The 15,339-nt window shown below is 34.8% G+C and overlaps 3 protein-coding genes and 1 non-coding gene across 4 annotated transcripts; 2 read left to right on the forward strand and 2 right to left on the reverse strand.

The window, feature by feature from the left end:
• Positions 1-322: 322 nt before the first annotated feature.
• Positions 323-1,531, reverse strand: djl (don juan like). Its single transcript, XM_066395615.1, has one exon. The coding sequence runs from the start codon at positions 1,529-1,531 to the stop codon at positions 323-325; it is 1,209 nt and encodes a 402-aa protein (XP_066251712.1).
• Positions 1,532-1,603: 72 nt separating this feature from the next.
• Positions 1,604-2,698, reverse strand: LOC136412537 (ribosome-binding ATPase YchF-like). Its single transcript, XM_066395616.1, has one exon. It carries the CDS (start codon positions 2,696-2,698, stop codon positions 1,604-1,606), a length of 1,095 nt encoding a protein of 364 aa, XP_066251713.1.
• A 1,137-nt stretch (positions 2,699-3,835) lies between these two features.
• On the forward strand, positions 3,836-5,008 carry LOC136412538 (CCA tRNA nucleotidyltransferase 1, mitochondrial-like). The gene has a single exon (XM_066395617.1). It carries the CDS (start codon positions 3,836-3,838, stop codon positions 5,006-5,008), a length of 1,173 nt encoding a protein of 390 aa, XP_066251714.1.
• Positions 5,009-11,249: 6,241 nt separating this feature from the next.
• TRNAL-UAG (transfer RNA leucine (anticodon UAG)) lies at positions 11,250-11,331 on the forward strand. Its single transcript has one exon. It is a non-coding gene; the product is annotated as a tRNA-Leu (tRNA).
• The last annotated feature ends 4,008 nt before the right edge of the window (positions 11,332-15,339 follow it).

Genomic DNA, 15,339 nt, shown 5'->3' on the forward strand with positions numbered 1-15,339 from the left:
TAAATCAACATCAATGAAAGACACGTAGGATAAATCGGTGTTAGAAAAATCAGCACCAATCAGACTTACTCCATCAAAAACAGATTTATTGAGATATAATTGACTAAAATTAGCTCCATTTAAGTTAGAACCAAAACCTTTCTTAAAATCTTCTGGCACGCCCTCTTTGTGGCACTGCACCAAAAATTCAGCAAAGTCTTTTTTACTGTAAGATACATATTTTACATCATGCAGAGCGTTTAAAAAATCACTAATCGGATTTTTTTCATCATTTATTTCGTTTCCATAACATAAATGACCAACTAAAATTAATATCAAGAATCTAATCATCTTGCTTATCGCACTGTATTTCTTTCGTTTTTACAGCCCAATCGTACATTGCTGAGCTTTCTTTATTGTCTATTTTTCTATCCTCCAAAAGGTGTGGCATCATTTCGGCAATCGCATTTATTATATTGATCTGCTTTTTTTCGATTGCTATATCAATTGGGGATTGAAAATTATTATTAACTACTCTAAGATCAGCACCTTGTAATAAGAGAAAACGAACTGTATCTATTTCACCTTGCTTCACTGCATAAATTAGAGGAGTGTCACCCAATTTATTTCTAAATCTTAGTATCTCTTGAATTGTTAATCCAATTTTTTCTAGCTTACTTATTACTCCTCTTAAGCAAGTTAAGTTGTTCTTCTTAATGCAGTAAAAAAATTGTTTACTGTAATCGTCAATAAATATAGGTGTAGGAAGATGCTCATTAAGGCTATCATATTGTCGTTTATATATTGACTTGCTTTGTATATCTTTATGATCCCATTCTTTTATTGGTTCTCTGTTTAGCTTTGTCCATTTTTGTAAATTTTTCTTTTCACTTTGCTCTTCTTCATCTTTTTTAGTTATAGGTTTTACTCTATTGCGGTCCTTAGAATTATTACTTCTTCTTTTTGCTTTTTTTTCTTCAGACTGACTTCCTACTTCTTCTTTTTTTTCTTCTAATAATTGACTCGCATCACTTTTTGAAAGTTCATTGTCTTTTATATCAATCTTCTGATCAGCTTGTAGATTTTTTTGCGGGTTAGCTGTATTCTCATTTAAATCAGCACTTAAAGGCAAAGGCTCTGGTTTCAAATCTTTATTCACTTCTTTATTGGCCACATTTGGTAAATTTTGAGCAAATTTGTCTGTGCTTCCTTCTAGCTGGTCATTTGGCAAATCTTTATCAATCCTTTCACCTTCACTTATAGTTTTTTCAACCACGGAAGCTTTGTCCTCGTTGTGTTGCAGTTTCTCTTCATCGGTAGTGCCGTCTAATCTTTTGCTCTCAGCCTCTTGTGTTTGTTTAGCATCGACGTTGCTTTTTAACTCATCTTTTTGATTTGTGCTATCTTGCTTCCTTACACCTACATTTTCGTTTTTATGAACTGATTCAATTTTCTTTTCTTCAAGCTGCTCTACGGCAAACAGGATGGGTGATCCGAATACGACAGCTAATAATATAAAATATAAAATATTCTTCATAAATATCCCAAGCATAAGCTTAATTAAAATGATACTATAATCAAATGATTAATCTACAGTAAAAATGCCTTAGATAAAAAACCAAAGCTACACATTAAACCTAAAGTGCATTATATCGCCATCTTGTACGATATAATCTCTGCCTTCAAAGCGAATTTTTCCTGCATCTTTGCAAGCTGATTCACTTCCATACTTTATGTAGTCTGCAAAGCTTATTGTCTCTGCTTTTATAAAGCCTTTCTCAAAATCAGTGTGGATTACACCTGCTGCTTTATCGGCTGTTGACCCTATTTTTACTGGCCATGCCCGTGCTTCTTTGGGGCCCACAGTAAAGAAAGTTATCATACTCAGCACTTCATACATAATACGCGCTACTCCATCAAGGCCTGATTCTTGTAAGCCAAATTCTGATAAAAAACTCTGTTTTTCCTCTTCACTATCAAGATTTGCAATATCTGCTTCGAGTTTTGCTGAAATGCAATAAAATTTGCTTTTATTTTCCTCCGCCATTCTCTCTACCTTTTTAGATAATTCATTGCCAGTTATAACATTTGTATCTTCAACATTGCAAACGTACATAACGGGCTTTGTTGTCAACAATTGAAGCGACTTCATCTCATCTCCATCGATATTCTCCAAACTTCTTGCAGGTTTACCTAATTTTAAAGTAGCTAATACCTCTTGCATTAATTCAAGTTGTCTCTTTAGCTCTTTATCACCTTGCTTTGCCTTCTTTTCGAGTTGTGGTAGCCTTTTTTCTATGCTATCAATATCAGCTAGGATTAATTCCATTTCTACCACTTCAGCATCTGATATTGGATCTATTTTACTGTGTATATGGCTGATATCGTTATCCGTAAAGCACCTGAGCAGATGAACGATGGCATCAACTTCTCTGATATGGCTTAAAAATTTATTGCCGAGCCCTTCACCTTTGCTCGCACCCTTTACCAGACCTGCAATATCTACAACTTCTAATTGATTATAAATTATCTTCTCTGAGCCTGCAATTGTTGCGATTTGTTTCAAACGCTGATCTTTTATCGAAATCTTGCCTATATTTGGCTCAATTGTGCAGAAAGGATAATTTGCAGCTTCGGCTGTACTTGACTCTGTAAGTGCATTAAATAAGGTTGATTTTCCTATGTTTGGTGACCCAACTATACCGCAGTTAAAACTCATATTTGCTATGTAAAATTATAACTATTGCATAATTTAAAAATTTCTGCTATACTTAATTAGTCGCTTATTGACAATTTTGTTGGTATAGTAATATATAGCTTAAATTAAGGTAAAACTATGACTACAGCTAAGAAACGGAAACTACCAAGTGACTTTCATGATGTTGAGGTTGGAATAAAAAGGCCCAGGATCTCAGGGCAAGAAATAACTCTTTTAAATAGTAACCCTTACCCTGACAATTTCTATGTAGGACAAGCAATTGGTAATGGAAGCTGCTTTTTTGACTCGTTCAGACAAAGTCTAGAACAACAGACAGGAGAGCAAGTTACTATCGAAAAATTAAGAAATGATTGTAAAGAATTTGCGCAAAAGAATCCACCAAAGTGGTTTACAAATGCAATTGTCAATAGTCATGATAACAATGGCCAGCACCGTAGTGAAACTGTAGATGATTATACAGCAAACATTATGCGTAACGATAGGTGGGGTGACCCTGACGTTGAAGGCAGAATACTTTGTGAAAAGTATGGTGTAAAATTACATGTTATAGAGAGTAGCCCATTGCATGCTATTGACACCCAACAAGATCGGTTTTTGCATGAATTAATAGACAATTCAGGTTCAAAAAGTGCAGGTGAATACAATAAAGTTGATTATAATGATAGTAGTATTGTGCATATAATAAACAAAGGCTATTCTCATTTCGAACCATTGCTTGATATAAACAAAAGTTTAGCAAAACAACTGCAAGAGGAAACCAAACTTAAACAAGAGCAAGAACAAGAAGATTTCCTATTAGCAAAAAAACTTCAGCTAGACGAGATCTTAGAATATTGTAACCTTTCAAAGGATATCTCTGAGAGAGCAGAGGTTGAGAAGAGATTTGATGAGTTATTGGCAAAAAATGCTGATGGAAAAATTTGTGATGTTGTAGAGCAGTGCGTTAGTGATATAAAGCAGCGCATAGAGCAGCAAAACCCTTCAAGTTTACTAAGATGTGGTACGGAATCGATGGCAGAACCATTTCATCAACAACGAGCACCACAACTTGTAAAATCTTAATAGCCCTGTATATTTTTATATAGGGCTTTTGCAAGCATTTCATATAATATGAACTTGCAGTACGTACTAACCTAAATGCAAGTTGACCATGAGACTAGTTTAATTATTGATGCCATAGAGGAATTTGGTGGTGAGGCTAGGCTTGTCGGCGGGTGTGTGAGAGACTCAATTTTGCAGCGTGATGTCCACGACATCGATTTAGCTACTAATTTGCTTCCCAATCAAACGATTAAAGCGCTAAAACTCCGTAATATAAAAACTATTCCAACTGGCTTAAAACATGGAACTATCACTGCGGTTCTAAATCAAAGATCTTTTGAGATCACAACACTAAGGCATGATGTGAAATGTGATGGTAGGCATGCAAAAGTAGAATTTACCAATAATTGGCAAGCGGATGCTTCAAGGCGCGACTTTACATTTAATGCTCTGTATGCAGATAAGCATGGCCATATATATGACTACTTTGGTGGTATAGAGGACTTAAAAGCGCGAAGGTTAAACTTTATAGGCAACGCTGAAGATAGAATTAAAGAAGACTATCTACGTATTTTAAGAGCATTTCGTTTTCATGCAAAAATATGTGTCGGAGATTTGAGTGATGAAATACTAAACGTATGCAAAAAGCATTCGCATATGATTCAAAACCTCTCTGGAGAGAGAATAAGAGATGAAATACTTAAATTGCTGGAGTGCAATGATCCTTTTCCAACACTTAAGAGCATGCAAGAATCTGATGTTTTGCAAAAGATTATCCCAAAAGAAGTAAAATGCGAAATTCTGTCTTCGTCACTTCTTTTGGGCACTGATGCACTAGTAAAATTAGCGTTACTTCTTAGGACCACCAAAAATGACAGGCTAAATCTTGGAGAATATGTAAGCAAATTTTTACGTCTTTCGAACAAGCAAAAGAAAAAGCTGCTATTTTTACTATCCAACGATATCAAAACAGAACTCTCAGAAAAAGAGCAAAAAAAATACATATCTTTATTTGGTAGAGAATTATATTGTGATTTAGTAAAAATTTGTGGTGTTGAGTCTGGAGAAAATGTTGATAAATACATTTCATTTGCTAATATATTCAATATTCCAAAATTTCCTCTATCTGGTAATGATTTGATAAATATAGGTCACCAGCCAGGAAAAAGTTTAGGTAAAAACTTAGAGTTGCTCAGGCAACATTGGGAAGACAGCTCCTACACTTTAACAAAAGAGGAGCTGGTGCTTTATGCTAAGAGCCTACTTTAACTTGCTTTCCGACTGTTCAAGGGAGTGTTAAATAAACTGTGTCAAACCGAAAAACAAAGTAATAATTGATATAAAAAAATGGAGGTTTGACATGAGTCAAAAAATAGCAAATAGAACTAACGGATTGGTAGATTACAAAGAACTAGAATCAAATATTTTATCATCTATCAGAGAAGGTAAACCGCTAACAGGAAGGGGTGGAGCATTAACACCATTGATAAAAAGGCTGTTGGAGGCAAGCTTGGAAGGTGAAATAGAAAATCACTTATCAAATGAAGATGAAGAAATGCGAAGACTTTGCGCACAAGTGCAGGGTCGTTTGAGCTTTTAACGCCAAGAGATAGAGAAGGAAGTTTTGAACCGCAAATAGTCAGAAAAAGACAAACAAGCCTACATCCAGAGCTTGAAGCAAAGGTATTAAGTACATTTGCCAGTGGTATGGGCTATAGAGATATAGCGTCACATGTCGAGGAAATTTATGATCACAAAATATCGGCAGCAGAGATATCCAGCATTACTGATAAACTGCTACCAGTAATCAATGAATGGCGCAACCGTCCGCTGCAAGCGATTTATCCAATAGTTTTTATGGATGGAATGTTCTTTAAAGTGAAAGAAGATGGACGTTGTGTAAGTAAATGTATGTACAATATATTAGGTATAGACCAGAATGGCAGAAAAGAAGTTTTGGGCTTTTATTTAGCTGAAAGCGAAGGAGTTAACTTCTGGTTAGGGGTGCTAAATGACCTCAAAGAAAGAGGGGTAGAAGATGTTCTAATTGCATGTGTTGATGGTCTAAAAAGCTTTCCTACAGCAATAAACAGCGTATTTCCTAACGCAGAGGTACAGCTATGTATCGTGCATCAAATAAGGAATTTACTAAAATATGTATCGAGCAAAGATGTAAAAGTTTTCATGAATGATTTGAAAAAAATATATCGTGCTACAAGTAGAGAAATTGCTGAGAATTACTTACTTGAGCTGGAAGAAAAATGGGGAGAAAAGTATCCATTGGTTGTAAAATCGTGGCAGAACAATTGGGAAAATTTGTCTGGTTATTTCAAGTATTCTGGCCCTGTTAGAAGCCTAATTTATACTACCAACCCAATTGAGGGGTTGCATAGACAGATCAGAAAATTCACTAAAACTAAGGGTTCATTTACCAGCACAAATGCCTTGTATAAACAGGTATATTGTGCTATAAAGAAAGCAGAGGAAAAATGGACTATGCCTGTACATGACTGGGCGTTAACCATCTCTCAGCTTGATATTTTCTTTCCTGGTAGATTGAAAATTGAGTTGAATTAAAAATGCGGTTTGACACAGTTTATTTAACACTCCCACTAGTGAAAGTGGAAGAAAAGTTGGCAAAGCTCAAATCAAAGGAAGCAGGTTTTATGCAAGGAAAGCACTATACATGTCAGCTCTTGTTGCTATGCGCCACAACAGAAAAATGAAAGCGTTTTATCAGCGTTTGGTTGATTCTGGCAAAGCTGCTAAGGTTGCATTAGTTGCTGTCATGAGAAAAATTATCGTTTGTTTAAATGCCATGATAAAAAATAACAACTTTTATCTTGACTCTTAAGACGGTAGATGACAGACCATTGATTGTATGGGTTCCATCTGTTATATATAATCTTTTTGAATACGAAGAAAACTGATGAATGAGTATGATATTACGGTTATAGGTAGCGGTCCTGGTGGTTATATAGCGGCAATTAGGGCGGCACAGCTTGGGTTTAAAACTGCAATTGTGGAAAAAGAAAAAAATTTAGGCGGTATATGCTTAAATTGGGGATGTATACCAACAAAATCACTGCTTAGAGCATCTGAGGTTTATAGGCTAATAAAAAGATCAAAAGAGTTTGGTATAGAAGTAAAGGAAGCGAGTTTTGATATACAATCAATAGTGAAATATTCAAGAAACGTTGTTGATAAATTGTCAAGTGGTGTTGCATATTTGATGAAAAAAAATAATATCAAAGTTCATCAAGGTTTTGGTAAACTTGCAGGCAATAGTACTATAAAAGTCGTTAGCGATAAGGAAGAACAAGAAATTGTTTCCAAGCATATCATTTTAGCAACAGGCGTGAGGGCACGGAATCTGCCTGGAATAGAGGCAGATGGAGATTTAATATGGAATGCGCAGCACGCTATGACTCCAGAGAGATTACCAAAATCGCTACTAATTATAGGGTCTGGTGCAATTGGAATAGAATTTGCAAGTTTTTATAGTACTTTGGGGGTTGATGTAACAATCATAGAGATAAAGAGCACTATTTTGCCGCTGGAGGATAAGGATATTTCAGATTTAGCACAAGAAATATTCACAAAACAGGGGATAGAAATATATACAAGCAGTAGCGTAAAAGCTCTTACTAAAAGTAAAGACTCTGCTCAAGTGCTACTAAGTAGTGGTGAGAGCAAAGAATTTGAGAGGGTGATTGTTGCGGTTGGAATTCAAGCAAATATTGAAAATATAGGTTTAGAAAATACAAAAATTAAATTAAGCCCTTCTGGCTTTATTGAAACGGATGAATGGTATGAAACTAGTGAATCAAATGTGTATGCAATAGGTGATGTAGCTGGCCCACCATGTTTAGCACACAAAGCGAGCCATGAAGCCGTGATCTGCATTGAAAAGATTGCTGGTAAAAATGCTCATGCGTTAAAAAAAGAATGCATACCAAATTGCACTTATTCTCATCCACAAATAGCGAGCATCGGCCTTACTGAGGAACAGGCAATAAAAGGTGGGTATGATATAAAAATAGGAAAATTTCACTCTAACTTTAATGGTAAGTCTGTTGCACTCAGTGAAACTGAAGGGTTAGTGAAAACGATTATAGATAAAAAAACCGGAGAAATTCTGGGTAGCCACATGATAGGTGCAGAAGTAACGGAGTTAATTAGCAATTTTGCTCTTGCAAAGCAACTAGAAGGAACAGACTTCGACATAAAATCTACGATTTTTCCTCATCCAACCACTTCAGAGATGACACATGAATCAGTGCTTGCTGCAGATGTTAAATAGTTGAACTAACGTTCCATCGTTTTAGAGTTGTCAATGTCTTGGGTAGTAGTTTGATTAGGCACTTTAATTTCAATAGATTGATTACCAGCATCAGAATTCTGTAACTCTTCTTTCAATCCCTTAGCTGCTTCTTTGACTTCAAGCTTTGCCTTTGGATGAAGATCTTCTGGGCCTTTTCCTTTAGTATCCAAACCTTGTTGTAGATTAGTGCTTTTCATTTTATTATGCTGCTTGTGCTCAGGTAGGTCAACGACCGAATTAAAAAGAATTTTTATTATATTTTTTAGCAGTTCTAAAAAACCTCCGCTTCTGCCTTCTCTTTGTTCTTGAGGTTTATTTTTCTCATTAGGTTCTTTTTTACTATTACTTTTAGGCATTTTTAACTCAACCATCATAAGGCTTAATAAAATTCTACGTGCAAATTGTTAAATAACAGTTAACAATCTAGGATTTATTATTTACAGATGGATATTATTTTAGCAACAGGTGGCACAGGTGGGCATATCTTTCCGGCCATAGCTTTAGCAAAAGCACTAAAGACACAAGGATACAATTGCATATTATTCACTGATAAAAAAACAAATAAAAATACCGACATAGAAAGCTACACCTTACCATTACGTAGACCAAGCAGCAACAAATTTAAGTTTTTCCTTTTCTTGATATACAGCTCTATGTTAGCACTGTATCAAGTAAGAAAATTAAAACCAAAATCGGTCATTGGTTTTGGTAGCTATGCTTCTTTTCCAACTCTTCTTGCAGCAAGAGTTCTTTCTATACCTATAATTTTACATGAACAAAACACAGTTTTAGGGAGAGTAAATAGATTCTTTTTCAAGAGTGCAAAATTAATTGCAACCAGCTTTCCGGAGACTAAATATGCAGAGGGCAATAAATGTATTTTTACAGGAAATTTTGTTGATATAAAAGCACAGAGCCATTCTAGCACTGAGAAAATCCTAAATATATTGGTCATAGCAGGCAGCCAAGGTGCAAATTTTTTTGATGATGTAGTAAGCAGCGTAATTTGTGATTTACCTATTAAAATGAAAAAGAAAATTAGAGTGACGCAGCAATGTACGAAGAAAAATGTAAACAAGGTCAAGAGTCTATACAAAAGTGAAAAGATCGATTGTGAATTGAGTGAATTTTTTGATGATATGGAGAATAGACTGGCCAATGCTCACTTGGTAATTAGCAGAGCAGGAGCAACTTCAATAGCAGAGATCACTCTTGCTAGGCGTTCTGTTATATATATTCCTTACCCTTACTCAAAAGATAATCACCAATTTTATAACGCAAAATATATTGAAGACTCGAGAGCAGCTATAATAGTTGAGCAGAATAGTGAAGCAAAAAAAAATCTAACAGAGGTACTATTTGATCTATTAAATAATTCTCAAAAATTGCGTGATATGACCAATAGTACAGAAAAAACAGGGATAAAGAATGGGACTACTGAGTTTGTTAAGGTGATTGTTCACAGGTTTAGTTGATGGCTGCTTGCTTTTTCTTCAAACACGTCCCAAAGATCCTTTTCTAGCGATATATTATACAATTTATTGATATGAACTACTCCCGTGGGTGAAGTTGTGTTAATTTCGAGCAGGAAGTCATCTATAATATCAATACCAACAAATATTAGCCCTCTTTTCTTTAATTCAGGACCAATTTTGTTACATATTTCATTGTTTCTATCGTTCATTTGAGCGGGCTCAAAACTTGCTCCAAGTCGCATGTTTGTTCTGATCTCTCCACTGATTTTTGGAATTCGTTTCATTACACCAATTGGTTGGCCATAAAGTAGCAATATTCTTTTATCTTTATCTATGTTTTTACAAAATGATTGTGCAATCACAGGGCATTCGTATTTTGCTATCATGAGATCCACTACTACATGAATACTATTCTCATCTTGTATTCTTATCACATCGTTTCCTCCATAACTATACAATGGCTTCAGAATAATATCTTGATAGTTGTAGTAGAAATCTCTAATCATTGATATATTTTCAGTAATCAAAGTTGGCGGAATTAGCTCTGGAAATAATGAAGTCATCAATTTTTCAGGACAATTTCTTATTTCTGTTGGATTGTTAATTACCAATGCGCTGGTTTTTTCTAAGATATATGTTGTTGTAATATAACGCATATCAAGGGGTGGATCCTGTCTGATAAATATGATGTCCATTTCATTCAAGTTGATTGCTAAATCCTCTTTAGAGATAAAACTAAAATCATCAACGCTGACTTTCTGAGCCAGAGCAATTGGATGGTTTAGCTTTAGTGCTAAATTGTTAGGAGCATAGACAAAAACTTCGTGCTTCCTCCTTTGTGCTTCCTTTATTAGCACGAATGTAGTGTCAGTTTCAAAATTTATATTTTCATCCATCTGAAAGGCAACTTTCATTTATGTTCTCTACCTATTGTCACAATTGTACAAATGTTATAATTTGAAAGCGATTTTTGCCTAATGGCGTAACTTACTGTACCTATATCGTACATAACTTACAACTTGTTTTACTCCCTTTACTTTTCTTGCAATTGCTATTACAGCTTTTAATTCCGCTTTATTTTGGGCTATACCCATCAAATAAACAACTCTATCAACCGTATTAACGCTATAATTAATTGACTTAATATTTCTTTTTCCCAGGAGTCTTGTTCTTATTTCCGCTGTTATCATGCCATCTACAGTGGTGTCTAGCATGGAAGCCATTTGAATTGGTATTACTCTTATTTCATTTATCACTTCTTTAATTTCTTTTTGCTGCCAAGCTATTTTTTCTGCTGTAAGTTGTTTTTCAGGAGTGTCAACACTTCCAATGAGCAATACTCTTCCTTCACTTACTTTAACCTTTATGGATGAAAATAGCCCATGTTTTAAGAGCCCCTTATTAATTCTGATGACCATAGTCGTATCATCAATGATATTTCCCAAGGATTTGTCCTGCATTGTTATTGCTGTTGCTGTCGCTGTAGCCACCACACCACCTATTATAAGGGTTGTGCAACCACTTTGTGTAATCAAAAAAATTGCGAGTAAGAAGCTTGTTATTAATCTCATTATTGATTTTCAGGGTTTAGAGCTTTCATTAAGAAATGTTAATAAGCTTTTTTGATTGTGTAAATACCATAAATTAAGTAAGACTTTAAACCTTGAATATTTTTAATGGAATACCTATAATAGGGTACTGAAAATTTCTTGCGGATATGGCGGAATTGGTAGACGTGCCAGGTTTAGGTCCTGGTGAGCTTGCTCGTGGGGGTTCAAGTCCCTCTATCCGCACTTTAAAGTCATGTAACTTAGGTTTTAAGGGAAAATTTATAATCACTAAATACACTTTTGTTTGTATAAAAACCTGTTCTTAAGGATTGTGTTTAACTTAAATTCTGGTAAAATGACTCTATTAAGATATGAATTAAAATGTTAATAAATGAATTATGATGTCTAATAATATACCTCAAAATACAGTCGAAGTAAGTAGCGTATATACCTACAAAGAGCTTAGTATAGATAAGCTAAAGTATGAGTATGAAATCACAGTTGGTAGTGATTATATAAAACAAAAGGTAAATTCCAGGTTGCAAGAGATAGCAGAAAATGCAAAATCACCTGGGTTTAGGGCTGGAAAGATGCCCTATGACCTTGTTGTTGCAAATTATAAAAACGAAGCTTTGGAATATGTGATAAATAATACAATTGATTATTGCTCAAGTGATTTGATGAAAAAAATTGAAGTCAAGTCTCACATTTATCCTAAGGTTGATGTTATATCATTACCAGATCTGGGCAAAGAAAATGAGGAGGGCAATTTTATATACAAGCTATCTTTTGAGTCGATGCCTGAAGTACCGATGATAGATCTTGACAAAATAAACTTAAAGAAAATTGAAGCAAAGATTGAAGAGGAAGATATAAAAGAATTTATTGATTCTATTAAAACAAAGTTCCCCAATTTCGCCTCTGTTGATGATGCTTCTTATCAAGCGAAAGATGGGGATAAATTGATAATTGATTTTGAAGGGCGGATTAGGAATAAGCTCTTTCAAGGTGGAAGTAGCAAAAATTTTGCCGTTAATTTAGGGTCTGGCACATTTATTAATGGTTTTGAAGATCAATTAACTGGTATGAAAAAGGGAGAAACAAAAAACTTTAAGTTGAAATTTCCTGAAAATTACCAAGCCATTTCCCTTGCAGGACAGGAAGCTGATTTTTCTGTGCGAGTTAATGAGATTCAAATTGCCAAAGATTTTGAAAATGATGATGAAATAGCTAAGAGTATTGGGTTTAAAGATTATTCTTTGCTAATAAATCATGCAAAAAAAATGATTGGTGATCAGTGCACCGAAATGAGAAATCTCTTAATTAAAAAGGAGCTGTTTGATTATTTGGATGCTAATTATAGTTTTGATTTACCCACAGACATAGTAAAACAGGAGCAACAAAGAATGGAAGGAGAATTGGGTGCTCAAAATGATTCTCGTAAAGAAGCTGAAAAACGTGTAAAGCTTGCTATGTTATTTATGAAATTTAGTGCAGAACATAAAATATCATTAACTCAAAATGATGTTTTGAGTGTTATTGTAAATCAATATGTCAGTAAAGATGTGCAATTTGACAGAGTACTTAAGCATTTTGAATCAAATAAACAATTTCAAGAATTAGTTAGAGGGCAAGCGCTTAAGTATAAAGTGACAGATTATATAATAGAAAAAGTTAGTAAAGAAGAGCAGATTGTTTCTGTGAAAGAATTAAAGGAATTATTTGATAATATTTAATAGGAAAAGGTATGACTCTTATACCAATTGTAGTTGAACAAACTAGTCGCGGTGAGCGCGCTTATGACATATATTCAAGACTAGTGAAAGAAAGAATAATTTTTGTAACAGGTCCTATTGAAGACAATATGGCCAGTGTAATAGTAGCACAGCTTTTATTTTTAGAATCGGAAAATCCCGATAAAGACATTTGTATGTACATCAACTCACCAGGTGGTATTGTAACTGCTGGTTTGTCGATCTACGATACAATGCAGTATATAAACCCAGACGTTTCAACTTTATGTATAGGTCAAGCTGCGTCTATGGGTTCTTTATTGCTTGCAGCTGGTACAAAAGGTAAGCGCTACTCTCTACCTCATTCAAGAATTATGATACATCAGCCATCTGGTGGTTATCATGGTCAAGCAACTGATATAGAAATACATGCTAATGAAATTTTGCGGGTTAAGAAAAAACTAAATCAAATTTATGAAAAACATACTGGAAATTCACTGAAGAAAATTGAAGGAATGATGGAAAGAGATAAATTCATGGATCCTGAAGAAGCAAGGAAAATTGGCTTAATTGACAGGGTGATAGCTGAGCGTACAGATATTGAAATTGAAAATATTAAAGTTAAACAAAAGGTGGGTTAATGGATAACAATAATGATTTACACTACTGTTCTTTTTGCAACAAGGCGCAAGATGAAGTAGATAAATTGATTACTAACTCTTCGGATGGTTTAAAGGTGTTTATTTGTAATGAGTGCATAGAATTATCCCATAAAGCAATAAGTCAAAAGAAAGATAGATCTTTTAATTCAGATCGTATATCTGATATGAAGCTATTACTAAAGAAACCTGAGGATATAAAAAACTTTCTCAGCAAGCATGTTGTAGGTCAAGAACACGCGCAACACGTTTTATCTGTAGCTATGTATAACCATTGTCAATCCATGGTACAATTTCATGCTATAAGTGATATTGAAATCGAGAAGTCAAATATAATGCTTATTGGTCTCACTGGTTCTGGTAAGACTTTGCTAGCCAAAACACTTGCTAAAGTTTCAGATGTGCCATTTGCTATGGCTGATGCGACAACTTTAACTGAGGCAGGTTATGTGGGTGATGATGTAGAAAGCGTGTTGTCGCGTTTATTACAAGCTGCAAATTATGACGTTGCAAAAGCACAGCGTGGTATAGTGTTTATAGATGAAATAGACAAGATCTCAAGAAAATCTGAAAGCACTTCAATAACCCGTGACGTTTCAGGTGAAGGGGTCCAGCAAGCTCTGCTTAAGATTATGGAGGGTACAGTTGCTTATGTTCCCCCACAAGGAGGGCGAAAACACCCACAACAAGAGTTTATACAAGTAGATACTAGTAATATACTGTTTATTTGTGGAGGAGCTTTTGAAGGCCTCGATAAAATTATTGAAGCGAGAAAAAAGGGAACGTCAGTTGGCTTTGGAGCAGATATAAGTCAGTCTAAAGAGCAAAAGAAAAAAAATGCTTTACATGATGTTCAACCTGAAGATTTAATCAAATTCGGTTTAATACCCGAATTTGTAGGGCGGGTTCCAATAACTGCTGTTTTAGATGAGCTGGATCATGAAGATTTAATACATGTTTTGACAGAACCAAGAAATGCGCTAATAAAACAATACAAAGCATTGCTTGCGTTTAGCAAAGTAAACCTTGAGTTTTCAGATGAAGCGATATCAGCTATTGCTAAAAAGGCTATAAGCTATAAAACAGGCGCAAGAATGTTACGTGCTATTTTAGAGTCACTTTTGCTTGACATTATGTATATAGCCGGAAATGGAGGCTTTGAAGGTAGCACTATAGTAATCACTAAGAAAATGGTAGAGTTAGGAAAAGCAACGGTTAATCATAATAATAATGGCAATGTTATAACGGTTAATGATTAATTTGAGGCATATATTGTGAACATTGAATGTACTGTGAGCTCTGGTTTTGCTGCATTGTCAGTATTACCTTTAAGAGATGTAGTAATTTTTCCAAATATAATGGTGCCTTTATTCATAGGCAGAGAAAAATCTGTTAATGCACTAGAGTATGCAATAAGTAGTAGTAATCACCAGAATGAGATTTTTCTTGTAGCACAGAAAGATGGCTCTGTTGATAATCCAGAGCCTGAAGATCTTTATGAAGTAGGTGTGTTAGCAAGCATTGTACAACCGTTAATAAAATTACCTGACAATGCAGTAAAAGTTATAATCCGGGGGATAAGAAGGGGAAGGGTTGTAGAATATATTAGCTCTCATACTTTATTACAAGCCAGGGTAGAGTTAGACAGTCATTATGAATATGAAGAAGATGAAGGCAATATTGATTTAGAGGCTTTAAGGCGGTCTGTTGTAGACGCGTTCGATAGCTGGTGTAAGCTAAACAAGAAAAATCAGCCCGAGGTTGCCATTAACTCCATTGATCAAATCAAAGAAGTTGATCAACTTGTAGACACGGTAGCTTCACATTTAAATATAAAAGTATCAGATAAACAAAGTATA

Source organism: Euwallacea similis, chromosome 12 (genome assembly GCF_039881205.1).
Source record: "Euwallacea similis isolate ESF13 chromosome 12, ESF131.1, whole genome shotgun sequence".
Classification (NCBI taxonomy): Eukaryota; Metazoa; Arthropoda; class Insecta; order Coleoptera; family Curculionidae; genus Euwallacea; species Euwallacea similis.